At 50.0% G+C, this 26,825-nt stretch overlaps 2 protein-coding genes across 5 annotated transcripts in view; one reads left to right on the forward strand and one right to left on the reverse strand.

Moving 5' to 3' along the window:
- The window catches only part of LOC107522277 (beta-hexosaminidase subunit beta-like), a 32,601-nt gene extending 15,264 nt beyond the window's left edge, over positions 1 to 17,337 (forward strand). For both annotated transcript variants that reach the window (XM_060201055.1, XM_060201056.1), the window contains 9 exons: positions 4,490 to 4,591; positions 7,919 to 8,048; positions 9,317 to 9,497; positions 9,963 to 10,049; positions 11,779 to 11,851; positions 12,861 to 13,035; positions 15,906 to 15,996; positions 16,112 to 16,216; positions 16,974 to 17,337. In XM_060201055.1, coding sequence (XP_060057038.1) covers positions 4,490 to 4,591; positions 7,919 to 8,048; positions 9,317 to 9,497; positions 9,963 to 10,049; positions 11,779 to 11,851; positions 12,861 to 13,035; positions 15,906 to 15,996; positions 16,112 to 16,216; positions 16,974 to 17,034 — 1,005 coding nt within the window. In that variant the 3' untranslated portion in view covers positions 17,035 to 17,337. The remainder of the gene's footprint in view (positions 1 to 4,489; positions 4,592 to 7,918; positions 8,049 to 9,316; positions 9,498 to 9,962; positions 10,050 to 11,778; positions 11,852 to 12,860; positions 13,036 to 15,905; positions 15,997 to 16,111; positions 16,217 to 16,973) is intronic.
- GFM2 (GTP dependent ribosome recycling factor mitochondrial 2) overlaps positions 17,310 to 26,825 on the reverse strand; it is a 40,066-nt gene continuing 30,550 nt past the window's right edge. For all 3 annotated transcript variants that reach the window (XM_016186306.2, XM_060201052.1, XM_060201053.1), the window contains 6 exons: positions 26,553 to 26,629; positions 25,037 to 25,175; positions 23,156 to 23,335; positions 19,394 to 19,509; positions 18,637 to 18,819; positions 17,310 to 17,736 (listed from right to left, as the gene is read on the reverse strand). In XM_016186306.2, the coding sequence (XP_016041792.2) occupies positions 17,608 to 17,736; positions 18,637 to 18,819; positions 19,394 to 19,509; positions 23,156 to 23,335; positions 25,037 to 25,175; positions 26,553 to 26,629 (824 nt within the window). In that variant the 3' untranslated portion in view covers positions 17,310 to 17,607. The remainder of the gene's footprint in view (positions 17,737 to 18,636; positions 18,820 to 19,393; positions 19,510 to 23,155; positions 23,336 to 25,036; positions 25,176 to 26,552; positions 26,630 to 26,825) is intronic.

Below are 26,825 nucleotides of genomic sequence, written 5' to 3' on the forward strand. Positions count from 1 at the left end.
TATTTATTTTTATTGTAGTTATTATTGTTGTTGTTATTGATGTCGTTGTTGGATAGGACAGAGAGAAATGGAGAGAGGAGGGGATGACAGAGAGGGGGAGAGAAAGACAGACACCTGCAGACCTGCTTCACCGCCTGTGAAGCGACTCCCCTGCAGATGGGGAGCTGGGGGCTCGAACTGGGATCCTTACGCCGGTCCCTGTGCTTTTCGTCACCTGCGCTCAACTCCCTGCACTACCGCCTGGCCCCCCAGTTTATTGTCTTTTCTGAAGAGATGCTTTTATGCCATTATGCCGACGCCCAGGCTGCTGTCCAAGTTCCAGTGGGTTTGATTGTCCAGGTCCTCGGTGTCAGCGCTGGGCTTGCTTCCTCTAGACATTTCACCATGTCTAGGTCTAGGCCACCTTTTGGGAACTGTATTTCCTCGGTTGAGAAGAGGGGATATGACTAGAAAAAAAATCCAGTTGTCTCCTGGGCTGGAAGACTGTTTAGTATGTAGCCGGGACTGTTGGAAAGTAATGCTTTTATTTTGCCCTCTGGCGACCTATGTATGATAGCGTTTGTCTGGTTGCGGGTCTAGAGATTTGTGGAAGAATATGCGGTTATTTTCCCTTTAGTGAGTGTCCTCTCGGTCTGTGATCTTCATTTTCCTTAAGGTGACACAGACGAGAGCATGAGTTTCCCTTTAACCTATGTAAGATCCCCCCCAAAACATGGGACACTTGCCTGGTCATTTCTGTCAAGATTACTAACTAGAAAGGCTTCCTAATCTGGTGTTTCTATGTTTTGATTGGCACTTCTCTAATTCTTAGTCATTCTAATTATCATTTATTTATTAACTGTATTTTTTGCTTCCATCTATTGATCTGTTTTCTTTGCTTTTTTAAAAATTTTATTTATTTTTACCAGAGCACTGTTCAACTCTGGCTTATAGTGGCATGGGTGATTGAAACTGAGACTTTGGAGCCTCAGGCATGAGTCTCTATCTCTCTTTTATTTTAATATTTTAATTACTTATTTTTAATGAAAGAGACACAGAAAGAAAGATACACACAGGAAGCTACCAGAGCACTGCTCAGCTCTGGTTTATGGTGAGGCTGGGGATTGAACCTAGGACTCTGGAGTCTCAGGCATGAAAGTCTCTGCATAACCATTATGCTGTCTCCCCAGCCCTAGATCTATTTTCAGTGTCCATTTATTTAGGTATTTGTTTATTACCAGAGCACTGCTCTGCTCTGGCTTATGGTGGTACAGGGGATTGAACCTGGGACTTTGGAGCCTCAGGCATGAAAGTCTCTGCATAACCATTATGCTATCTACCCCACCCATTTTGTCTTCTAAAATGCCAATTCCTTGTTGGCTCCAGGACTCTTTTATGCCACTGGTACATTTACATTTGCTTATTTATGTACTTTTTTTTTTTTTAACCACAGCCCTGCTCAGCTCTGGCTTTGGGTAGTGCAGAGGACTGAACCTGGGACTTGGGAGCCTCAGGCATTAGAGTCCCTGTGCATAATCATTATGCTATCTACCCCTGCCCCTGTATCTGCATTTTTACAAATAAATTTCACATTCATAAATGTATTTTGACACGGGTATGCATTGTCATAGGCACTGTAGATGTTACATGGTGACAGCGTACCGATCTCGTGTGTGTTCATGACATTGTGCCATGGCTTTTCCTACAATGATGTTGCAGGTTTATCCCCTGAAATAACATGAAGTGTACTCCTGAATTCTAACCCCTCTTGACCACCATTTTACTTTCAAAAAAAAAAGCTTGGGAGTCTGGCAGTACCACAGCGGGTTAAGCATGGTGCAAAGCACAGGGACCGGCGTAAGGATCCCGGTTCGAGCCCCCAGCTCCCTACCTGCAGGGGAGTCGCTTCCCAGGCGGTGAAGCAGGTCTGCAGGTGTCTGTCTTTCTCTCCCCCTCTCTGTCTTCCCCTCCTCTCTCCATTTCTCTCTGTCCTATCCAACAACAACGGCATCAATAGCAACAACAATAATAACTACAAGGACAACAAAAGGAAAATAAAAAATAGACTGATTTTTTTTTTTTTTTTACTGTACTGTGGCGTTTCACCGGGGGTGTCACCCTCCAGCCCCAGTTTCTTTGTCTGCACGTGCGTGGTGTCGCGGGGCACTTGTCTTTCTGTCTGACTTCATCTCCCTGAGCATGTACGCTCATGATCCTACTTTCTCACCTCTGAAGAACAGCCATTGTGTCGGTGAACTACACCTTGTCACCACTTCTGTTTGTTTCATATTCACTGACTGTCTCTCTGCTTGTGCAATTTTCCCCCTACAGGTGGGCATATGGGGCTTGGACCCTGTCCTTGCACGTGGTAATACCTGCACTCTACTGGGTATGCCGCCACCCGGCCCCCATATGCAGCTTTTTTCCTTTGTTTGACCAAAGCACTGTCAGCTCTGATTTGTAGTGCTGCAGAGGACTGAACCTGGGTGTCAGAGGCTCAGGCAGCACAGTCTCTTTGCATAATCATGCTGTCTCCCTAGCCCTCTTAAGCAGCTATTTTACTGGGGTCTTAGAATCTGTTACTGCCCTTCTCCAGCCAGCCAGAAGACCCCAGTATTGGCCAGCGGGAGGCCTGGCTGGATCCTGGCTCCTTGGCATGTCCCAGTGGGTGTTTCAGTACTTCCTCACTTAGGAGGCAAACAAATCCTTATTTCCCGTGCTGGTGGACACTGGAAAGTCAGAACATTTACTATAATGTTTGCCGATCCCTGGACCTAATTAAAACCCACGAAGGGGTTCCAGGTGGTAGCACATTTGGGCACATGTCACTAAGAACAAGAATCCAGGTTTAAGCCCCTGCTCCCCACCTACGGGGGTGGGGCAGGCGGGAGCTTCACGAGCCGTGAAGCAGGTCTGCTGCTGTCTCTTTCTCTCTCCTTCTTTGTCTCCCCCTCTCCTCTCAGTTTATCTCTGTCTTTATCCAAAAAAGATAAATGATTTTTTAAAAAGTTAATGAAAATTTTTTGTTGCACTGTATTGCATTTGAATGAAATTAATTTCGCTTCTAAGGCAAGATGGGTAGTCAGGTCTCAGTGTGTGGAAATTCCGAATCCTGGTACTTAAATGAACGTCGCGTCTTCTCTGCTGCACTCCAACATGCGGAAGTCGTAGCTGCCAAGAATTACCCTCCATTCCTGGCAGGCCCTGACACCTAGACTTGTGTAAATGTGTGTCCTGCCAAAGAAACATGGTTTCTGCACAGGCATTAAATATTTATCTGCTTCATTTCACAATCATTGTATCAACTCCTAGATTTTTTTCAGTTTTATTCCCATATAATTGATGAATGATTCCTGTTACTTAAACTATACAGTATAAGGGTTTGACTTTTGTACATTGTGAAATGATTACAAGTCAGTTAGCAACCATTATCTCAAAAACATATATAAAAGATACATGTTTTAAATTTTATCAGTGGTTTAACAATGAATAACATGATTGTTAAGATAACAGGAGTACAATTCCACACAGTTCCCACCACCAGAGTTCGTGTCCCACCCGCTCCATTGAAAGCTTCTCTATTCTTTATCCCTCTGAGAGTATGGACCAAAATTCTTTTTATTTATCTATTTACTTACTATTGGACAAAGACCAAGATACATTGAGAGGGAAGGGAGAGACAGAGAGGGAGAGAGGCAGAGAGACACCTGCAGCCCTGCTTCACCACTCGTGAAGCTTTCCTCCTACAAGCGGGGACCAGGGGCTTGAACCTAGGTCCTTGCACACTGTAGTGTGCGTGTTTAACCAGCTGCACCACAGCCTAGCCTCTGGACCAAATTCTCTATGGGGAGCAGAGGGTGGGAGTTCTGGCTTCTGTCATTGCTTCTCCACTGGACATGGGTGTTGGCAGGTGGACCCACACCCCCAGCCTGTGTCTGTCTGTCCCTAGTGGGGCAGGGCTCTGGGGAGGGGAGGCTCCAGGACACATGGGTGAGGGCGTCTGCCCAGGGAGATCAGGATGGAGTCATGGCAGCATAATGAGGAGAACCCCTAGGGTCTACTCTGAACTCTCTTGCCTTTAACATGTGGTTGTCGCATTGTATATCACATCCCCAGCACTTATATCACATATCCTCCCCCCCCCCCGCCCCAGAGCACTGTTCAGCTCTGGCTTATGGGTTTCTGGTGGTGTGGGGGGTTGAACCTGGAGCCTGGGGCATTAGAGTCTGTTTGCATAACCATTATGCTGTCTCCTCCTGCCCCCCAGTATTAAAAATGGAACTTCTTACTTTCTTTTAACTTTCCATCCTCATAGTCCTATAGTGTTGTTGTTTTTTTTAAGTGACAGGCCACGTAATAGATGCCAGATAGAGAATTCATACGTCTCCTTTGTCCTTTGTTTGCTGAAATGGAGATTTTAAATGGAAGTAGAGACCATCCTGACTGTGCAGCCGCAAGCTGGGTTGAGTGTTGTTTCTGCTGTGTGTGACTTGAACACGTTTCCCCGCAGGACGCCATGGCCATGAACAAGTTCAACGTGCTGCACTGGCACATAGTGGATGACCAGTCATTCCCGTACCAGAGCGTCACGTTTCCGCAGTTAAGCAATAAGGTGAGTGATTATTACTATTAAAATCTGTTTACTGGGAGTTGGGCGCTAGTGCAGCGGGTTAAGTGCACATGGCACAAAGCACAAGGACCGGCATAAGGATCCCGGTTCGAGCCCCCGGCTCCCCATCTGCAGGGGGGTCACTTCACAAGCAGTGAAGCAGGTCTGCAGGTGTCTGTCTTTCTCTCCCCCTCTCTGTCTTCCCCTCCTCTCTCCATTTCTCTCTGTCCTATCCAACAAAAACAAAATCAATAATAACTACAATAAAACAACAAGGGCAACAAAAGGGAATAAATAAATAAATAAATATCTGTTTACCAAAATGTTTCATAGTGAGTATCATTAGAAGTGGTCCAGGAGGTGGCACAAAGGATAAACCATTGGACTTTTAAGCACGAGGTCCGGAGTTCAGTCCCTAGGAGCACATGTACCCAAGTGATGTCTGATCCATTCTCTCCTATCATTTCTCATGAATAAATATGATCTTTTAAAGAGAGAGAGAGTTTCCTTAGAAGTTTCTAGCTGAGCCCCTTTGATAGCTGACTTAGTAGAGTGAAGAATTAGAAGTAGCTAGCTGAGGGGCTAGGTGGTGGCGTACCTGGTTGAGCACATGTTACAATGTGCAAGGATCTGAGTTCAAGCCCCCAGTCTCCACCTGCAGGGGGAAAGCTTTGCAAGTGGTGAAGCAGGGCTGCAGGTGTCTCTCTGTCTCTCACCTTCTCTATCTCCCTCCTTCCCCTACAATTTCTGGCTGTCTCTATCCAATAAATAAAGATAATTTTAAAAAAGACTTAAAAAAATTTTTTTTTTTAAGTGACTAACTGAGAAGCTTCTCATGGTTGCACTCAAGTATGGAAGTCCCGTGTTTGTGGTCTATTTATTTATTTATTCATTTTTGTCTCCAGGGTTATTACTGAGGCTCGGTGCCTGCACTACAAGTCATCTGCTCCTGGAGGCTATCTTTTTCCCTTTTGTTGTCCTTGTTGTTTATTGTTGTTATTGTAGTTATTATTGTTGTTGTCGTTGTTAGCTAGGACAGAGGGAAATGGAAAGAGGAGGGCAAGACAGAGAAGGGGAGAGAAAGACAGACACCTGCAGACCTGCTTCACCGCCTGTGAAGCGACTCCCCTGCAGGTGGGGAGCTGGGGGCTCGAACCAGGATCCTTAGGCTGGTCCTTGTGCTTTGCGCCATGTGCGCTTAACCCGCTGCGTTACCGCTGAGCCCCGTTCTCTAAATTTTTACAATTTTCCTGGCAAAGCCTTTTCAACTCATAAAACAGTGATGCGCCATAACTCTTATTTTCTTGTCAGTCTACAAAATGAAAATTTAGGGGGCCGAGTGGTTTTGCGCCTGGTTGAGGACATATATAATAAAATAATGCACAAGGATCTGGGTTTGAGCCCCCAGTCCTCACCTGCAGGGGCTGCAGGTGTCTCTCTGTCACTCTCCCTCTCCTCCACTTTCCTCTCCCCTCAATTTCTGTCTGTCTCTAAGAGACTGGCGTCTCTGTCTCTACCCAATAATACATAAACAAGATCTGAGAGGTTTTGGTTTCCGGTTTTTCAGTCCCAGGGTGAGCCCAGAGACTGCACACGCACGGTAGGACTGACTGGCCTCCTAGGCCCGATTTTTAATCAGTGACTTTGAGGGACAAAGCAAAGCTCCACTCTGTCATCCATGGAGTGCCCAGAGTCCTCTTCCCACAGTGCTCCCGTGCGGCTCTGAGCACTGAACTGACCCTCGGACATGGCAGGGTGTGCCCTTACCCACTGAGCCATCCTGTTGCCTGCAGACACTGTGTTTTTAAATTTTTATCTTATTGTTTTTAAATTTGTTATTACCTTTATTTATTGGATGTAGACAGAAGTAGAAAGGGAAGGCGGAGATAGAGCAGGAGAGAGACAGAGAGACACCGGCAGCCCTGCCTCACCACTCGTGAAGCTTTCCCCTGCAGGTGGGGACTGGGGGCTTGAACCCAGGTCCTCGATCATTATAATGTGATGTGCCACCATACCGCCATGCCCCGGACGTGTAAATTCTCTTTGATCTCTAGAAGCGCAGACATAACTCTTCTCTTCCTTGTTCTTGTCCATTGCTATTTACAACTGTAAGAATCCTAAGAAACCACACCCTATTTACAACGATAAGAATCCTAAGAAGCCACACCCTTGTCTGTACTTCCTGTCTGCACCCCCTGGCTGTACCCCATAGTCTAAGCACAGTCTGCTGTCTCCCGGATTTAACTAACAAACAGGATCCTCACGTGTAGTGTCAATTGGAGACACATGTGATCTGGCGCTGGCTAAGCGCTTTAATCAGTACCTCGAGAAAGGCAGGGTCGTAAAGCCTTGTGTGTCTTTGTCTCTAGATAAAGCCAACATTGAGTTCTAAATTGTGAAGTGGCCTTTAGAAGTTACAAGGGTTAGTTTTTTTTAAAACAAAACAAAACAATTACTTTGTTCCTGGGGGACCATCCGAAGCAGACGTGTCTGTTTAGGTTCATTTATTTATCTGCGAGAGCTCTGCTCAGCGCTAGTATGTGACGGTGTCGGGGGTTGAGTCTCAGACCTTTGGTGCCTCCAAATGAGGGTCGTTTTTTGCAGAATCATTATGCTGCCTCCCCAGCCCCAAAGCTAATAGAATTAAAGTGACTTTGAAGGACAACAGCTTTGCTTTATGATAAAGTGTGACCTTTGAGGGAGGTGGGCGGTAGCGCAGTGGGTTAAGCGCACATGGTGCAAAGCGCAAGGACCGGCCTAAGGATCCCGGGTTCAAGCCCCCACCCAGCTCCACACCTGCAGGGGAGTCGCTTCACAGGCCGTGAAGCAGGTCTGCAGGTGTCTGTCTTTCTCTCCCCCTCTCTGTCTTCCCCTCATCTCTCCATTTCTCTCTGTCCTATCCAACAACAACGACATCAATAACAACAATAACTACAACAATAAAAAACAAGGGCAACAAAAGGGAAAATTAAAAAATAAAGTGTGACCTTTGACACATAGACTGTGCACAGTTGTCAGAGGCCTTTTCTTTCTGTGCTGTCATGTGGCCACGGAAGCTGCAATAACAGGAGGGCAGGCAGTCCTGAAATGAGGAGGCCTGAGAGAGAGAGTTCTGTCTGCGAGCCTGGGCCCTGCCAAAGCCTTGCTGAGAGCTCAGTGACGGAGTGGCAGAGCAGGTAACTGGAGGAGGAGGTTCAGTCTCACATCCGAGTGCCCACATGCTGTCCATGCGGCTATCTGTGCGGCTGTCCGTGCAGCCGTCTGATACCGCGTGCCACAGCGCTGTGGGTGGCTTTCGTGCCTCGATTTTAACATGCGTGGCTTTTCCAGGGAAGCTACACCCCGTCTCACGTGTACACGCCGACAGACGTCCGGGAGGTGATCGAGTACGCCCGGTTGCGAGGGATCCGAGTCCTGCCGGAGTTTGACAGCCCCGGACACACAGAGTCCTGGGGGAAAGGTGAGCCGCGTGTTTAGTAGCTGCGGTGCGCAGAGTCCGGGGGGAAAGGGGAGCCGCGTGTTTCAGAAGTTGCGGTGGGAGCCCAGCCGCCGTTGTGCACGTCTGACATTCCCAGGGGCTGGAAGCCGGCTCAGGCCGCCTGGGATTTACCCAGAAAGCTGCACTGACGGGCACGGTTCCCTGGCTACTGTGAATTTCTCGCAGCAGTTCCCACTAAAGGACAAAACCAGACTAGCGGGGCTGAGGGCCGCGGGCAGCAGCTCGGTGCTGTGCTGCTCTGCCAAGTGTGGCGCCCAGGTCCGAGTGTGGCACCCACTCTGAGCCCGGCCTCGAGGCACCATCAGGCTTCCATGCTGTGCTTCCTCTCCCTCTCTCAGCCTCTCTCTCTCCCATCTCCGTTCTCCACAATTGAAGAAGCAGACTTACTCATTGGGTTTGAGGAAGGTCTTATGATGAGGGAACAGTTTTGAGATAGGAAGGGAAATATTCCGATCCACAGAAGGGAAACTGGGAGGAAAGTCATTTCGTTGGGGCATAGGCGGCCACTAACAGAAGGTTCTGGAGGGCGCCCAGGACTTTCTCTGCAATGGCGGGTCCTGGATGTGAACCCTCCTCCTGCCCTTTTAAACGGGGCAGGTCAGAGAACACGTCCTCCTCATCTCCCCATGATAAACCAGGGAGTCAGGACTAACCAACTGTCAGGCAGTGGATTTGATGACTGAAAAACAAATGTAAGGGAGTCGGGCGGTAGCGCAGCGGGTTAAGCACACATGGCACAAAGCGCAAGGACTGGTTGGGATCCCAGTTCGAGCCCCCGGCTCCCCACCTAGAGAAGAGTCGCTTCACAGGCGGTGACAGGTCTGCAGGCGTCTCTCTGTCTCTCTTCCTTTCTATCTCCCCCTTCTCTCTCAATTTCTCTGTCTCTATCAAAAAAAAAAAAAACACAAATGTAAACAAAACAGCAGCAAACTCTGGGAATAGAGCTGGACCAGCAAAATGCAGAGGGTGCTATGGGGGGAACGTGGGTGGCATCACTGCAGAGACCGGCAGATATGGCCGAGGGGTGAGCTGCTGGCTGCCTGCTCCGGTGCACCGCTGCCCAGCGGCCAGGACCCCTGACTCGGGCTGTTGGAGAGCACAGGCCGGGGGACAGACCCAGGGAGAAGTCTTCCCGGCTCCCCAGCATAAACCTTATGCCTTGGGCACAGTGAGACCATACCTGGGACGAAAGTGCCACTTCAGAAGAGACTTGCCCTGCTCTCCCACAGGTCAGAAAGGCCTCCTGACTCCGTGTTATGACGGCGAGAGGCCGTCGGGGGCATTTGGACCCATCAATCCTGCTCTGAATTCGACCTACGACTTCATGTCCCGATTCTTCTCAGAAGTCAGCAAGGTGTTTCCCGACGAGTTCATTCACATGGGAGGCGATGAAGTGGACCCCGAGTGCTGGTAGGACTGTCCTCTGAGGCCCGAGCCGGCCCGCGGGAGAAGGGCGGCTTGTGCTTGTGCTTGACGCACAGACCAAAGTGGCTGGGGAGGTGGGCTGTGTGGGGGGTGTGTGTCCGTGTAGGGAGGGCCGGGAAGGCAGTCTTCAGGAATGGCGAGGTTTAGAAGAAAATGCAGACGCTGGAGAAGCTACAGTGAGGCCAAACAGCTGGTGTGTGTGGGGGGGGGTGACTCCCATGAAAGCAAATTCTAGACAAAGGAGAGGCGGCAGGCAGGGGAAGCGGCTTGTAGAACTTGGCAGCTCAAAATAAGTTCAGAATGTCCAGCTGAGGTGATTCATAGTTAAGCTGCCTTCCAGGAGGCGTGGGTAGCTTCCCATCTGTACCGACGACGGTGGGGGAAGCAGGGCGATTTAAGAGGTGGGTCAGAGGAGCGTTCGCCTCAAGTGATGACTTGTTTTTGTTTAAGGGAGACCAATCCTGATATCGAAAAATTCATGAGAAGCAGAGGCTTTTATAAAGATTTTAAAAAACTGGAGTCATTCTACATTGAAAAGTAAGTGTCTCCCTGTTTTTCTATTTCATCAGTGTCTTTTGTTTGGTGTATTGCACCCAAGTCAAGGACTCTGGGGCATGGAAGGCGCAGGTCCTGGGGCAGGATGGCAGAGGGGGACCTAGTGGGCATTAGTGTCACATGGGAAACTGAGACATGTGACACGTGGACCAACTGCTCTGTGTTACTATTGACTGTAAACCATGAATCCCCCCCAATAAAGAAAAAAATGGGGGCTGGGTGGTGGCACACGTGCTTGAGTGCACGTGTCACAGTGCACAAGGACCTGGGTTCAAGCCCCTGGTCCCCACCTGCTGCAAGAGGAAAGCTTTGCGAGTGGTGAAGCAGGGCTGCAGATGTCTCTCTCCCTCTCTGTCTCCTCCCTCCTCCCCTCTCAATTTCTGGATGTCTCTAGCCAATAAATAAAGATACTAAAAAAAAGATTAAAAAAAAACATTTTTAAAAAAAGAAAAGAAAAATGTTAAGCATGAAATGAAAAATAGCTTTAAAAGAAGGGAACTAAGAGCCCTTGTATTGCTTAGACTAGGCTTCCCCCACTCCCCACTTTTCTCTCTGCATTTGGCCGAGCGTATCTGCTATATTTTTTGCGCGTGGTGTAAAGAACAGCCATGTCCACAGCCCGGTGAGCTGAGTCATGTGGGCACAACAGGCGTGAGAGCCCTGCCCGTGCGGCCCTGGACGTCATTCCGTTGGCTTCGACAGCATGTTGGCTTCCTACCTTACACGACTCTTGTGCTGCAGTGTTTGAACTGTGGTGCTTGGTTTATAGGCTCCGACTGTGCCGTCTGTGCCTAGGCGTGGTGTCATGACCGCCAGCAGTGACCGCCACCCACTGCCACACGCAGCTCACCTCAGTCATTTCTTTCTGCTTGCTAAACCACCGTCCTACTCTCAGAAGCTGTTATTATTATTATCATCATTATTATTTGGTTTGACTCTGTATTTAACTAAAAAAAAAAAAATGAGGAAAATGTAATTGAAAAATTAAATTCCTTATTTATGTCAGCCACATTGTGAGTGTCCATGAAGCTGGTTGCCAGTGTTGGGAAGTTCAGATCTGAGTATGTCCATGTGCAGAAAGTTCTAGTGGACAATGGCTATCTGTGCTGGGATCTGCATAGGTCAGGCGCTAAAGTTTCTAAGCTTCTTCAGCTATACTCTTTAAGGGAAAAAAAAAAAAAAAACAACTGAGCTATAAAAACACTAGGCTGAAGCTTACCACCCACTACATGTGGCAAACCCAGACTTAGTAAGTAGCCTCTGACTTTCTCCTCCTGCAGAGTGCCTGACACTGGGTTAATAAAATCCTGTTTCTGGACCGACGGCCAACAGCTGACTGACTGAGGGGACATCATGGGCTAGAGTGTAGCTTCAGCTCATACACGTGATGCTAGTAGGCTTGCTCTCTGTACACTTCCCCTCACACACTGCTCTCTGGACGCTTCCCCTCACACACCACTCTCTGGACGCTTCCCCGAGAGCTCCCCGTCATGTGTGGGGGTGCGGGGTGACCCATCGCCCGCTCAGCCAGTGACCGTCACACTCCCGCTGGGCCAGCCGCAGAGCCAGGCGCTGGGTGAGCCCCTCGGTTCCTGCAGCTGCCCCGGGGCGGAAGGAAGGGCCCTCGGTGCTGTGGTCTTGGGTAGAGACTTGCTCTGCGTGTGCGGACAGCTGTGATCTGACTCGACTTTCTGCACCTTCCCAATGTCAGGGTTCTGAATATCATCGCCAGTCAACGGAAGAAATCCATAGTCTGGCAAGAAGTCTTCGACAACGAAGATAAGGTGAGGGTTGCACGTGGTGACACGCGGGCTCAACACATGCATACATGCACACTCGCACGCACACACATGCACACACACGCGCGCGCACACACACATGCACATGCACACACATGCCCGACACGCTCGCACACACATGCCCAACATGCACACGCGCGCACACACACACACACACACACACACACGCACGAGGCAAGGCTGTCGCTGCTGAGGTGAAGTTGTGAGCAGTCCCCAGTGTGCACTTCAAGTGCAACTTAGCCGCACAGTCCCAGTCCCCCTCCTTTGCCTTCGGGGCCACTCAGACTCTGCAAGCCCAGCTTTTAGCATTTTGCTTTCCCAGGAAGGCCAGTGACATCCTCACGGTTCCAAGGAACTCCAACAGGGGTGGGAGGTAGCATAGTAAGTTCTTTCTGCGAAAACACTTTCACCACGGGTTCAACCCCCAGCTCCGTCAGCCAGAGCTGAGGATCGAGGGCTCTGGTAAAAGGAAAAAGTAAGGGAGTCGGGCGGTAGCGCAGCAGGTTAATAAGCGCAGGTGGCGCGAAGCACAAGGACCGGCGTAAGGATCCCGGTTCGAGCCCCCGGCTCCCCACCTGCAGGGGAGTCGCTTCACGGGCGGTGAAGCAGGTCTGCAGGTGTCTGTCTTTCTCTCCCCCTCTCTGTCTTCCCCTCCTCTCTCCATTTCTCTCTGTCCTATCCAACAACATCAATAACAACTACAACAATAAAAAATAAGGGCAACGAAAGGGAATAAATATTTTTTTAAAAAAGATAAAACAAGGGCAATATTGGCGTGGCAGGAAAGGGACTGAAACTTGAGCACCTTATAAAATAGGCGGCAGGAACTGAACACGCAGCCTTAAGCTTACGACAAACAGCTCCCGGCACCATCTCTGAGGCACAAGGAGAGACAGAATGCCCGCTCAGAAGTCGCAGAACTTAGCTTCCTAGCTCCGGCGCCTTGAGTGGCAACTTCACCTGATGACCTGTGTTGCCATTTGTAACTGAACAGATCCAGCCCAGCACGATAGTCCAGGTTTGGAAAGATAAGGACTATCCCGAAGAGCAGGCCAGGGTCACGGCAGCCGGCCACCCGGTGCTCCTGTCCGCCCCCTGGTACCTGGACTACATCACCTACGGGGAGGACTGGAGGACGTACTACAAAGTGGACCCGCTGCGCTTCTCCGGTGAGTGAAGAGACCCACATGACCCACATGACCTCCGTTTCTGAGTTTCTCCCTCTGCCCTCCTATCAGAGTCGGCACTTGATGACTACACAGTAACTGTCTCCTCTGATATTACTACACAGTAACCTCTTCTCTGACGCTGGGGCCTTGACCGCATTAGTGGTTAACTCCAGAAAAAGAAAATAAGATGGGGGCTCGGGCGGGGGCGCAGCGGGTTAAGCGCAGGTGGCGCAAAGCACAGGGACCGGGGGAAGGATCCCGGTTCGAGCCCCTGGCTCCCCACCTGCAGGGGAGTCGCTTCACAGGCGGTGAAGCAGGTCTGCAGGTGTCTGTCTTTCTCTCCTCTCTCCATTTCTCTCTGTCCTATCCAACAACAACGACATCAACAATGGCAATAATAATAACCACAATGAGGCTACAACAAAAAGGGGGGGGAATGGCATCCAGGAGCGGTGGATTCATGGTGTAGGCACCAAGCCCAGCAATAACCCTGGAGGGAAAAGGAAAAAAAAAAGAAAAGAAGATAAAGAGAAATGAAAAAGAGAAAGAAAGGAAGAAAAAAATGAAAATCCTCAAAAACATTTAAAACTTTTGTTAAATAAACCATATTATTGCCTTTATAGGACTTCCACCCTTGGATTTTATCATTTCCACTGCATGCTCTGTCTCTGTCTCTCTCTCTCTCTCACTAACACACACACACACACTATTCTTTTTAAAAAATATTTATATATTCCCTTTTGCTGCCCTTGTTTTATTGTTGTAGTTATTATTATTGTTGTTATTGATGTCGGCATTGTTGGATAGGACAGAGAGAAATGGAGAGAGGAGGGGAAGACAGAGGGGGAGAGAAAGATAGACACCTGCAGACCTGCTTCACCACCTGTGAAGCGACTCCCCTGCAGGTGGGGAGCTGGGGGCTCGAACCGGGATCCTTACACCGGTCCTTGCGCTTTGCGCCACGTGCGCTTAACCCCTTGCTCTACCGCCCGACTCCCCACACACCATTCTTTTAAACACTGGTTTAACATGACACTGGCTTCAGGTACACAGCCTTTCAAACCAATCACCACCAGGACTTTCTCATTCTGTGTCCACTTTACATAGTCTACAGACTGAAGCTTCTGTCACGTGCTGTGCCTGGGGTTGGAACCTGAGTCAAGCCTGTGGCCGGGCAGGCAGGCTGCCAGGGGAGCCCTCGCTGGCCCCAGCATCTGGACAGTCCCCGTCATGAGCAAGGCCAGTCTGTTTTCTGACCATCATCTTTTACCTGAACTCACCCTCCTCCTTGGCTTCTGAAAGCCAGTTTTGTTTCTGGAGTTTAAAAGCTCGTTTTGTAGATCGTTTTACTTTACCACACAAGCAAAGTCAGCCAGACAGCACGCAGAGAAAGACAGAATATTCCGTGGTGTATGTGTACCATCGGACTTACTCACTTTACACTTAAAAGACGCCTGACTGTGTGAATGGACCTCCTCTTCAGAACCTCTATCTACCTCGGTATAAGACACGCAGGAAAGGTCCTAGTCAGCTCAGCAGATCTTGTCGCCTTAGGGAGCCGAGGGGTCAGCACCCTGGGGGAGTGCGTGTGCAGCCCTGGCCCACCCCCTTCAGTAAGAGTAGTTCACCACTGTCAGCGGTCAGCTTGGCCACCAACTTTTGTATCAGACTTCCACTGAAGAATGCCTTTTGCTATTAGGCCTTTAGAAATTGATAGAACCGTATAGAAATCACTTTCCAAGAATGAAGCTTTAACTACTGTAAAAATAATTAACTGGGGGCCAGATGGTGGCACACCTGGCTGAGAGCATGTTACCTGTGCAAGGACCCAGGTTCAGGCCCCCAGTCCCCACCTGCGGGGGAGGGGGGGAGCTTCACAAGTCCTCTCTCCATTTCTCTCTGTCCTATTTAAAAATATTTTATAACTTTTATTTATTTTTTATTTTCTCTTTTGTAGCCCTTTTTTTATTGTTGTAGTTGATGTCGTCATTGTTGGATAGGAAAGAGAGAAATGGAGAGAGGAGGGGAAGACGGAGAAGGGGAAAGAAAGACAGACACCTGCAGACCTGCTTCACCGCGACTCCCCTGCAGGTGGGGAGCCGGGGGCTTGAACCTGGATCCTTAGGTTGGTCCTTGCGCTTTGCGCCACACACGCTTAACCCGCTGTGTACCGCCAGACTCCCTGAAAAATATTTTATAAAAAAGAAATTAACCTGGTCTCTTCTCTAACGCTGAGGATAAATATTGCAGACAGGAATAAAGTAGTCACTGGTATTCCCATTTGTATACTATCACAGGCAATCAAGGGGAAAAAATGGTTCTGGTGTACAAATACATTTGAATAAAGCCAAAATAAAATCGTATCCCCCAAAGTCAACAGACACTGACAAGCACTGTGTGAACCTCTGGTCAGGAATGGGAATAAAATTTTCCACCCACCCTTTACTTGTGAGCTACCACTCTAAACATATCTGCAGGAGAAATGCTGCCCTAGAGAAAGATTAAAGAGGAGGCCAGGCGGAGGTGTACCCAGTGAAGCACACATAGTGCTGTGCGCAAGGACCCGGGTTCAAGCCCCCGCTCCCCACTCACAGTAGGGATGCTTCATGAGCGGTAGTGAAGCAGGGCTACAGGTGTGTACCTTCCTCTCTTCCTCTCCCCTTCAATTTCTCTGTCCTATTGGGAAAAAAAAAAAGCCAATGGCTGCCAGGAACAGTGGATTCAAAATGCAGGTGCCAAGCTTCAACAAGAACTCTGGAGGCACAAAATAAAATAGTCAATAAATAAAATAAAGATAAGAGCTTCCTGTCCCCGTCAGTGGAGTGAAGTGAAGCTGCGTAGCTGCCGTCAAATCCATGACCTTCCTGCAGGTTCTCAGGAGCAGAAACAGCGTGTCCTCGGGGGAGAAGCCTGTCTGTGGGGAGAGTACGTGGACTCAACCAACCTCACACCGAGACTATGGTACGGGCCCAGGAACATCTGGAGTGGGAGCCTCAGCTTCCCTTCTCTGCCAGGCGGAAAAGCGCCAGGGCTTCTGAAAGCATGTGACATATATAGCCTCTGCTCTTAATTTTAGGCCTCGAGCAAGTGCAGTTGGTGAGAGACTTTGGAGTGATGAGAAGGTCAAGAGCATAAATGACGCCTACAACAGACTCACAGTTCACCGCTGTAGGATGGTCAGGTGAGGACAAATCTAGCTTTTTTCCTCCCGACTTGTCACTGGGGCTGGTACCTGCACTCCGAATCCACTGCTCCTGGCAGCCATTTTTTTGTTTTTTCATTTTATTGGATAGGACAGAGAAATGAAGAGAGGAGGGGAAGACAGAGCGGAGAAAGATAAGACACCTGCAGACCTGCTTCACCACTTGTGAAGCGCCTCCCCCCCCCCCCGCGCCCCCACAGGTGTGGAACTGGGGGCTTGGACTGGGATCCTTTATAAATAAATTTTTTTTTAAAGTAATTTTAAAAATCCCCTCCCCCCAAAAAGGAAATACCTGTAAGGAGAAAATATGTTGGTACCTGTTACCTTTCTCATAAACATACTGACTCGGAACATAATTTTTAAAATGCTGTATTCATTTAATGAGAGCTCTAGAGAGACAGACAGACACACCAGAACACTGTCCAGCTCCGGCTTATAGGGGATTCAACCTGGGATCTCGGAGCCTCTGGCCTGAAAGTCTTTTTGCATGAAGCTCACACTCTCGCGCCAGCCCTGAGACCCTGTTTGAAACCACTGACATTTTTTTTTAACCAGAACCCTGCTCAGCTCTGGCTTATGGTGGTGTGGGGGATTGAACCTGGGACCTTGGAGCCTCAGGCATGTGGGTCTCGTTGCATCACCGCTATGCTGTCTGCCCCCACCCCCACTTAAGTCTTTTTTTTTGTGATCAGCACTCTGCTTTAGTGATTCTGAATTCAGGCCATTCTGCTCACAGGCGGGGGATAGCGGCACAGCCTCTCTATGTCGGGCACTGTGAGCAAGAGTACAAGATGTGAGCGAGCTGGGCTGCACCAGAAGACTGGGGGGGAGCCCCGAGCAGTCTGAATCGCAGCTACATGTCGGGCACTGTGAGCAAGAGTACAAGATGTGAGCGAGCTGGGCTGCACCAGAAGACTGGGGGGGAGCCCTGAGCAGTCTGAATCGCAGCTACATGTCGGGCACTGTGAGCAAGAGTACAAGATGTGAGCGAGCTGGGCTGCACCAGAAGACTGGAGGGGGCTCCGAGCAGTCTGAATCGCAGCTACCTTCATGCTGAAATCATGCAAACTGCTTTAAAATAAAGTGTCTTTATTGACTGACTCTCACTCATTTCATATAAAAATCTGACATGTGCTTTGGGACACACACACGCACGCACAGTGTAACTGTAGCTCACATTATATGATGGGAAAGGAACTTTGAAGTCCTGAAAATCGTGTGACTGAATTATGTGACTAGGATGGGCATCTCCGACGCTGTCACACTTCTTGTCTTTCTTCTTTGTACTAAAATAGCAATACAGATCCATCTTGCATAAAGCCGAGTAGCAGGTGCTCCCGGTTTCTCTCCAGGTGCAAGGACTGGGAACCTTAGAGCCCACCACTTTTCCGGCTGAGCAGTGCACTCTGGTCTTGAGGATTCATGGCTTGGTAACTAGACAGTTCTAAGGCAAACGAAGCTGAGCCAGATGTTAGCGTCCGCAGCACAGTTGAATAGCCCTGAACAGAGCAAGGCACTTGTTAGAACAAAGCTGCAGGTTTCTTTTACTGCATGACGTTTTTTCCTTTTTAAGAATTTACTTATTTATTCATGAGAAAGACAGGTAGAGAGAAAGAACCAGACATCACTCTGGTACAGGTGCTGCCAGGGATTGAACTTGGGACCTCATGGTTGAGAATCTAATGCTTTATCCACTGTGCCACCTCCTGGACCACTACATTTTTTTTTAAGTAGGCAGTCTACACCTTTGTGAACTTTCATGGGAAACGTGTTGGTAGAAATCTGGAAGACGCACAGTAACATGGGTAAACTTGAGAGGCATTCCCGAGTCCCTGGTCCCAGCCTTTGGTAGGCGGGCCCTGCCCTTCCTAGGGCTCTGTGGCACTCGGCGCCGTCCCAGAGTCCCAGAGCAGAAGCAGCGATGGAAAGAGCTACACTTACCAGAATCTAGCAACAGCAACTTGTGCCTGGGAAGGAAACCTACTCGTTCAGGCTGGCGCCGTATTTGAGTCCAGTACGGCTCAACTTTGTGAAGCAAATTCCAACACTGGTGGTTTTTGAATTTCCCAAAGATTTAAACCCCAAGTCCTGACGCTCCCTCAGACATACTGATTGCCTGTGTTTGCTTGAGTCAATACCCCTGGCACAAAACCATTCACAGGGCCAGGTGGTGGCACACCTGGATAAGCGCACACGTTACAGTGCACAAGGACCCAGGTTCAAGCCCCTGATCCCCACTTGCAGGGGGGAAGGTTCACAAGTGGTGAAGCAGGGCTGCAGGTGTCTCTCTGTCTCTTATCTCCCCTTCCCCCTTGATTTCTGGCTGTCTCTATCTAGTAAGTAAATAGAGGTAATAAGGTTTAAAAACAAACAAACAAATCCAGTGGCAAGGCACCTACCATGACTTCTGCCAGGGGAACGAATCCAATGACAACTCTGTTGTCCTGCCGGGTCTGGATTTCCTGAATGCTCCCTCTTCTCTGTGCCAGGTCGGCCAAAACAGGACTCAGGTAATCTCCAGTCACTGTGACCTCAAGCTTCATCAGGGGCTCTAAAATTTGCTTGTCAGCTTTCTTCAGAGCCTTAAAAAAAGAAAGAAAGAGAGAGAGGAAAAATGTGAACCTCTTTAAATTAGAATCAATTATCTATTAGAAACAAAAGCAATTCACAAAACCTTGATCAACACTGCGTGAGTCATGCAAGTTCCAACTTTGTGCTCTGCTGTGCTGCCTTGGCCAGTGTCTGTGTGCCTGTCCTACAGCTCTGAAGTGTTTCAAACTGATCTCATCATTTCCCTTTCCAAACACTCCCATCTGCTCCTTACCACTAAAGGCAATGTCACCAGTCCTCGGTTCACAAGGACGCGTCTTTCTGACTCCCCTTTCCCCAAGCACACTGGCAGAGATCCATTCCATGCTGGACCCCAGTGAAGACCTCCAGGCCAGCTGTGCTGAACTCCCTCTTCCTGACTACCACTCCTGCTATATCCTGGTGGTTACAGCGATCTCTTCAAACACATTGTTCTCCACTATTCTGAGAGCAAGCGTGCAGTGACAAAAGGCTTCTCTGTGGTCACAGCCTACTGTCTACATGGTCATCTCCTGTGCAGCTGCGAGGCAACTCTCCTTAGAGCGAGGCAGTCAGACAGCCCCGTACCTTCTGTACACATCTCGAGACGCAGGCTGAGATCATGGTTGTGGAGGTGCCGGGATGGACGGTCAGTGAATGTACGGTGATCGCCACATCCTGAACTGGGGAGCCAAGTAACGGTCCTAGGTAAGGGGAAAAAAAAATAAAATGTGGGTGCGTTTATGTTTATGGCTTCAAGTGCAGAGCGGACTTCTTGAGCAGCACTTGAGAGAGAAGAAAAGGGTGGGGTAGATAGCATAATGGCTAGGCAAAGAGACACAGGAGCCTGAGGCTGAGGTCCTAGGTTTCACCATAAACCAGAGCTGAGCAACGTTCCAGTAAAAAAAAAAAAAAAATTCTAGTTTTCACTTTACCATATAAGAAACTAGAAATCACAACTCTGTCCTCATAAACAAGAGAAAAAACAGACTGGAAAAAAAAAAAAAATCAACTTCTCATCAAGTGGTAGCGCAGCGGGTTAAGCGCATGTGGCGCAAAGTGCAAGGATCCCGGTTCGAGCCCCCGGCTCCCCACCTGCAGGGGAGTCGCTTCACAGGCGGTGAAGCAGGTCTGCAGGTGTCTGTCTTTCTCTCCCCCTCTCTGTCTTCCCCTCCTCTCTCCATTTCTCTCTGTCCTAGCCAACAACGACGACATCAACAACAACAATAATAAGAAAACAAGGGCGACAGAAGGGAATGAATAAACATTTAAAAAGTCAGCCTCTCTTGGATCTGTAAGTCATAAAGATAGAGGGAAAAGCCACTCTTCCCATGACTGGAGACTAGACACACAGCCATAAGGGTTCAGGGCTTCCTGGAAAAGACTCAGGAGCAGAAACCGCCCCAAGAACCCGTGCTGGGGTGCGACAGTCAGATGCAGGCAGTCGATGGCTGGCTGAAGGGGCCTGAGCGGTCACGTCCCAGGAAAATTCCACGGGAAGCCGGTCACAGGAAAGTCCTGCCAGGGCATGAGATTTGCCGCCAAGATCCAACCAAGTTCTCCTTTATCAGAGGACATTCACTGTCAGCTTCCAGGAGAAAGAAGAGAATTGCTTCAGAGCAAACCGGTCTGGCTCAGGGGCAAGCAGACCAGTCCTGCTTGGAGGGATCACAGCAGGGCCCGAGTGACCTGGAGAAGCACCCAACTCCAGCCCAGTCGGCCATGCTGTTTGCCTGAGGGGCAGATCCCAACTCCAGCCCAGTCGGCCATGCCGTCTGCCTGAGGGGCAGATCCCAACTCCAGCCCAGTCGGCCATGCCGTCTGCCTGAGGGGCAGATCCCAACTCCAGCCCAGTCGGCCATGCTGTTTGCCTGAGGGGCAGATCCAAGTCCTGACACACAGGCCCCAAGAAGACTAAGACTGAATCACAAGCTGAAAACTTACCTCCCCACAGCCCACACTCGTCTCACTAGTCCTGTGTCCACATTTCCTTTTAACCAAGTATTCACGGTTTATTATCAAGGGGAAAGAATGTAAAGGACATTTAAAAGCAAAAGCACCAAGTTAATAAGCAGAACTGGCGCCAGGACCAGTCATGGCAAGGCTGGTGAGGTGATCAGACCAGGCGTATAAAGCAAGCAGTCTGTCAGGGCGGCCGCTCAGCGGCAGAGAGCAGGGTCTGCATGCCGCCGGCTCCAGGCCGGGTCTCCGGGACAGTGTGGACAGCACCGGTGCCCGGGTTCTCTTGCCTTGCTTCTCTCTCTCTTACAGCAGCCACCCCACGTACAGGAAATCAGGAAATACGCTTTAAAAAGCGATTATGGTTAGTTAGCACAGTAAGGGCTCTAGCAGGCTTCAAGCAGAGAGCGGGCAGGAACGCACGGGCAGCAAAAGCAGAGAGGTGGGAATCCTGAGACTAAGAAGAGCGCTGACAAGGGGGCCGGGCGGTGGCGCACCTGGTCACGCACACATCACAGTGCACGAGGACCCTGGTCGTGAGCGGTGACGCAGGGCTGCAGGTGTCTCTCTCTCTCTCTCTCTCTCTCGCTCCTCCTCTTCAACTTCTGTCTCTATCCAATAATAAATGGACTAACATTAAATTTAATATGAAGAATGACTGCAATGGCCTAGAAGTAACAAGACACAGTGGAGCAGAGCTCTCAGCTGGACAACACCTCCAGGGTAACTAACTGATAAGCCACAGCGAGCAAATAGTGTAAGATATCCAAGGATACCTGAATCAGCTGTAAAGTCTAACATATACACAGTTAGAAAAGAGAGGAAGAAAACCAGCCCGGTTAGGGGAAAAGGCAGCTACCATCTGCCACACTGGGAGTGACTGAGCAGCTGACTGCGACCAGCGCTCACTATCTGACTATCACTGGCTAGATAGAGGCGGCCACACTGGGAGTGACTGAGCAGCTGATTGCAGGACCAGCGCTCACTATCTGACTATCACTGGCTAGAGGCGGCCACACTGGGAGTGACTGAGCAGCTGACTACAGGACCAGCGCTCACTATCTGACTATCACTGGCTAGAGGCGGCCACACTGGGAGTGACTGAGCGGCTGACTGCAGGACCAGCGCTCACTATCTGACTATCACTGGCTAGATAAAGGCGGCCACACTGGGAGTGACTGAGCAGCTGACTACAGGACCAGCGCTCACTATCTGACTATCACTGGCTAGATAGAGGCGGCCACACTGGGAGTGACTGAACGGCTGACTGCAGGACCAGCGCTCACTATCTGACTATCACTGGCTAGAGGCGGCCACACTGGGAGTGACTGAGCGGCTGACTGCAGGACCAGCGCTCACTATCTGACTATCACTGGCTAGATAGAGGCGGCCACACTGGGAGTGACTGAGCAGCTGACTGCAGGACCAGCGCTCACTATCTGACTATCACTGGCTAGAGGCGGCCACACTGGGAGTGACTGAGCGGCTGACTACAGGACCAGCGCTCACTATCTGACTATCACTGGCTAGAGGCGGCCACACTGGGAGTGACTGAGCAGCTGACTGCAGGACCAGCGCTCACTATCTGACTATCACTGGCTAGATAGAGGCGGCCACACTGGGAGTGACTGAGCAGCTGACTGCAGGACCAGCGCTCACTATCTGACTTTCACTGGCTAGATAGAGGCGGCCACACTGGGAGTGACTGAGCAGCTGACTGCAGGACCAGCGCTCACTATCTGACTTTCACTGGCTAGATAGAGGCGGCCACACTGGGAGTGACTGAGCGGCTGACTGCAGGACCAGCGCTCACTATCTGACTATCACTGGCTAGATAGAGGCGGCCACACTGGGAGTGACTGAGCAGCTGACTACAGGACCAGCGCTCACTATCTGACTATCACTGGCTAAAGGCGGCCACACTGGGAGTGACTGAGCAGCTGACTGCAGGACCAGCGCTCACTATCTGACTATCACTGGCTAGAGGCGGCCACACTGGGAGTGACTGAGCAGCTGACTACAGGACCAGCGCTCACTATCTGACTATCACTGGCTAGATAGAGGCGGCCACACTGGGAGTGACTGAGCGGCTGACTGCAGGACCAGCGCTCACTATCTGACTATCACTGGCTAGATAGAGGCGGCCACACTGGGAGTGACTGAGCGGCTGACTGCAGGACCAGAGCTCACTATCTGACTATTTACTGACTGGAGGCGGCCAGAACTGAGAGGGGAGGGGGCGACACGGGGAGAGAGACAGAGAGACACCTGTGTTCCTGCTTCACCACTCACCAACTTTCTTCCTGCAAGTGGGGACTGGGGGCTTGAACCCGGGTCCTCGTGCACTGCAGCATGTGAGCCACCGCCGGGATCCCCCCTCGAGCACGTTACCTTGGAGGCAAGCACTGTGAAGCCCATTTTCAATGGCCTCCTGGGAGGCCCTCAGGAGATCTTTGCTGACACTCTCGGAGAAGCGGGCGACCGGCGCCGCAGACGAAGTCCCCACGGGCTGCGCTTCCAGCTCGACGGTCACGAGGTGCCTCCTGTCCCCGACAGTTTTATCTAAGGTGTCTGGAACAAACCCAACAGAGCAGTCAGAGATCTGTTCTGGAAAGGGGTCGGTCAACATTACAGTCCAGCTGGACAACTGTCTTGCACACAGCATTTCCCCAGTAAAAAGCAAGAAAATGGAAGCCAGTCATCAATTCTTACAAGCTGCTCCCCCTAAAACCACCATCGTCTGCGGCTACAGGGCGCGTGGCGTGTCCGGCTGGCAGGTAGAGGGTCTGGCGAAAATGCACCCTCTGCCAAGGGCCTTCAAAGGCTTGCCTGAAGCGGCTTGTGCTTTCCTTGTGCGTGGGCCCCATCCTTTCTGAGCTTGCAAGTTGTTAAGAAGCAGGCTCATGTGAGCAGCCCCCTTGGCTCTGGGAGTGACCTGTTTTCTGAGGCTCCCTTTCCGATCTCTGGACCGTTACAGACTGACTGGCTGGCTTACACAGTAACTGATTCCCAGCAATTAGATCTCACGGGACAGAAGGTCTACAAACAGCAATCCCCATGTGCTGGGGAATTGTGCGTTTTGTTTCTGTATTTGAGTGAAAAGTGACCACCTGGCCTTTGCACACGTCACTGCACCTGCTCAGTCTCATCATTTCTGTCTAGTTCTTCACAAACCTGCCCGCATTTCCTAGCTGGGAAGAGCAGCAGTGGGTGTTGTGTTCTTTGGCTTACGGGAATCAGGCTGAAACCCTGATATGCGGGCATGACGAACTCCTACACTTCTGAGACAGAAACAGGAAACCCTGTCAGTCGGTGCTGGAGACAAGTGGTCTGCAGTCGTGGGCACTGTGAGAGACACACTTGGAGCTCCTGGCCTGGTGCGCGGAATGGCACAGTGCTAGCATTTACTCCTCTTATCATAAAAGCGATTATAAAGAATAAACTTGTTTTGATGGGAGGTTTTGGAAATAGCTCACCCAACAATATGCCTGCGCTGCTAAGGCTCAAGCAAGCCCCAGTCCCACAGAGGAGGAGTCACTCCGACAGAGGGAGCTCAGGCCTTGTGCAGTCTCCCCCTCAATGAGTGGGAGAAGACAGCAGCCCGGAGAACTGAAAGGACTCACACAGACACTGGCACCCTGAGAAATGCCACCACCTTACTCCCCACTCACTTGGTAGAGTGAAAAAAAAGGGATAAAAAGGGGTGCATTCTCTTCACATGCCTGAGCTCATCCTGGGACTGAGGACAGGGTGAACCATCTGCCTCAACAGTTTATTCTATCCTGTGATGACTGAAAGGTGTATTTGAGGCAGAGGTAGGCCGCATCATGGCTCTGCAAAGAGACACTCCTGCCCGAGGCTCGAAAGTCCCAGGTTCAGTCCCCTGCACCGCCATAAACCAGAGCTGAGCGGGGCATCTGAGATGTACGCCAGTGGGGAAGGACTTTCAAAACAAAAAGAAAGTCATAAACAAGTAAAGGCCAGGGCCATGGAGACAGTTTACCGGGGCAGAGCGTGGGACGTGGTGCCCGAGGCCCTGGTGTCCTATCCACGCCAGAGGTGAGTGCTGCTCTGGGCTTTGCCTGTCTCGCTCATAAAAAACAGCAAGCCGCCAAGACTAAAACCCAAGCAAACACACACAGAAAGCCTGCGGAGACAGGCTGGTGGAGATACTCGTGGCTCTCAACGCTGCCTCCAGTTCTCCATGGAGATTCAGGTGATGGATCTGGAGGAAGAAATAAAGCAGCTGACTGCAAGCATTTCACTCGCTACCTGTGGCCCGAGCTGCACTCACGATGGTCTCTCGGTAGGCCACCTGCAGGGGCCCGAGGAAGGTCTCTAGGCCGTACTCCCTTCTGATTCGATCGTGAATGATCTCGATGTGTAACTCCCCCATGCCACACAGGACGGTCTGGTCGAGAGAGAGAGAGAGAGAGAGAGAGAGAGAGGCAGTAAGAACCACAGGGAGAAGCGTGCTTACCACAAAGTGGCACAGGAAAGGGTGGCACAGGGCAGGAGGCGCACACCACCGTCACTGCATGCGCGGGCATTTTGTGATCTGGCAGAGCGCCTGCACACGTCCAGACGCTGCTTGGAACGTCCTGACTGGAAGAAGAAATAAAGTGAAAGCCGACTTAGACCACTGCACGGTGGGAGAGGCGGGTCATGGCCCATCGTTCAGCTGTTGGCACACAGGTGCCTTTCTCATGGTTCCACAAGAATTTTGCTTTGCCTTCCTGAGAAGATCGGAATTGAACAGCTGTTCCTCTACGGAACCGTCCATAGCACACAGCACGATTCTGCATCTCCTTTAGAATCACACAGCCTCCCACACTGCTGGGTTGGAAAAAGCCGCTCAGGACCCATCTTGTGTGTGTCGTCATTAAGAACACCTTTGCAATGGATTACTACTCAGCTATTAAAAATGGTGAATTCCCCTTCACCCCCTCTTGGATAGAGCTTGAAGGAATTAAGTTAAGTGAGATCAACCAGAAGGAGGATGAATATGGGATGATCTCACTCATGGACAGAAGCTGAAAAACAAGATCAGAAGGGAAAACACAAGCAGAACTTGGACTGGAGTTGGTGTCTTGCACCAAAGTCAAAGACTCTGGGGTGAGGGAGGGTTCAGGTCCTGGAACAGGATGGCGGAGGAGGACCCAGTGGGGGCTGAATTGTTATGTGGAAAACTGGGAAATGTTATGCGTGTACAAACTGCTGTAGTTACTGTCGACACTGTGAACCATTAACCCTACAATACAGAATGCCTTTACGTGCCCTAGTACTGTGCCGTTTCTGTAGCTTCTAGCAAAAGAGGGCCACGGCTTTGCCGTTAGAGTGAACCTTATTTTAAAACCTCACAAAAACCTCACAAAGGGGGGTAGGGAGACAGTAAATGGTTCTGCAAAAGACATTCATGCCTGAGGCTCAGGTCCTGGGTTCAATCCCTAGCACCACCAAGCCAGAGCTGAGCAGAGCTCTGATATTTCTCTCTATGTCTCTTTGTTCCTTTCTCTCATAAAATAAATAAATAAAACAGTCAAAAGAAGGCAATCAAAAAAACTCATAAAACATTCTCTGGAAGGGTCAAATGGTGGTAGATGGTTTATGTAAATATACCCATATTAGTGAGCTAAGGATATCATCAGTCAACACAATAATCAGAGTTCACAGTATTATAAAAATGAAAGCGTCTTTTCTTTTAGGCGATGTTTTAGGTTAATGTACTTACATACACAGGGAGGAAAATTACTGAAAGGTGTGTCAGATTAAGTGACAATAGACCTACCTGTCCAGACTCAGGGTCTAGTCTCACTTTCAAACTGGGGTCCTCACGCTGAAGGCATTGCAAGGCGTGATCCAAATCTAGCAGATAAAACATTGATTTTGCCAGTTTAACTTCCTTTTTCATTGAATTTAGCTGTAAGAAGGATTTTGATGACTGTGGGTCATAATCTGTACTGCTCTAGCCTCTGCACTGATAGTCCGGAACTGGGCCTGGGAGCAGCAACACCAGCATCACTAGGGTCTGTCAGAAATGCAGAGTCTCGGGCTTCAAACT

The sequence above is a fragment of the Erinaceus europaeus genome, chromosome 11, assembly GCF_950295315.1.
Source record: "Erinaceus europaeus chromosome 11, mEriEur2.1, whole genome shotgun sequence".
NCBI classification, from domain to species: domain Eukaryota; kingdom Metazoa; phylum Chordata; class Mammalia; order Eulipotyphla; family Erinaceidae; genus Erinaceus; species Erinaceus europaeus.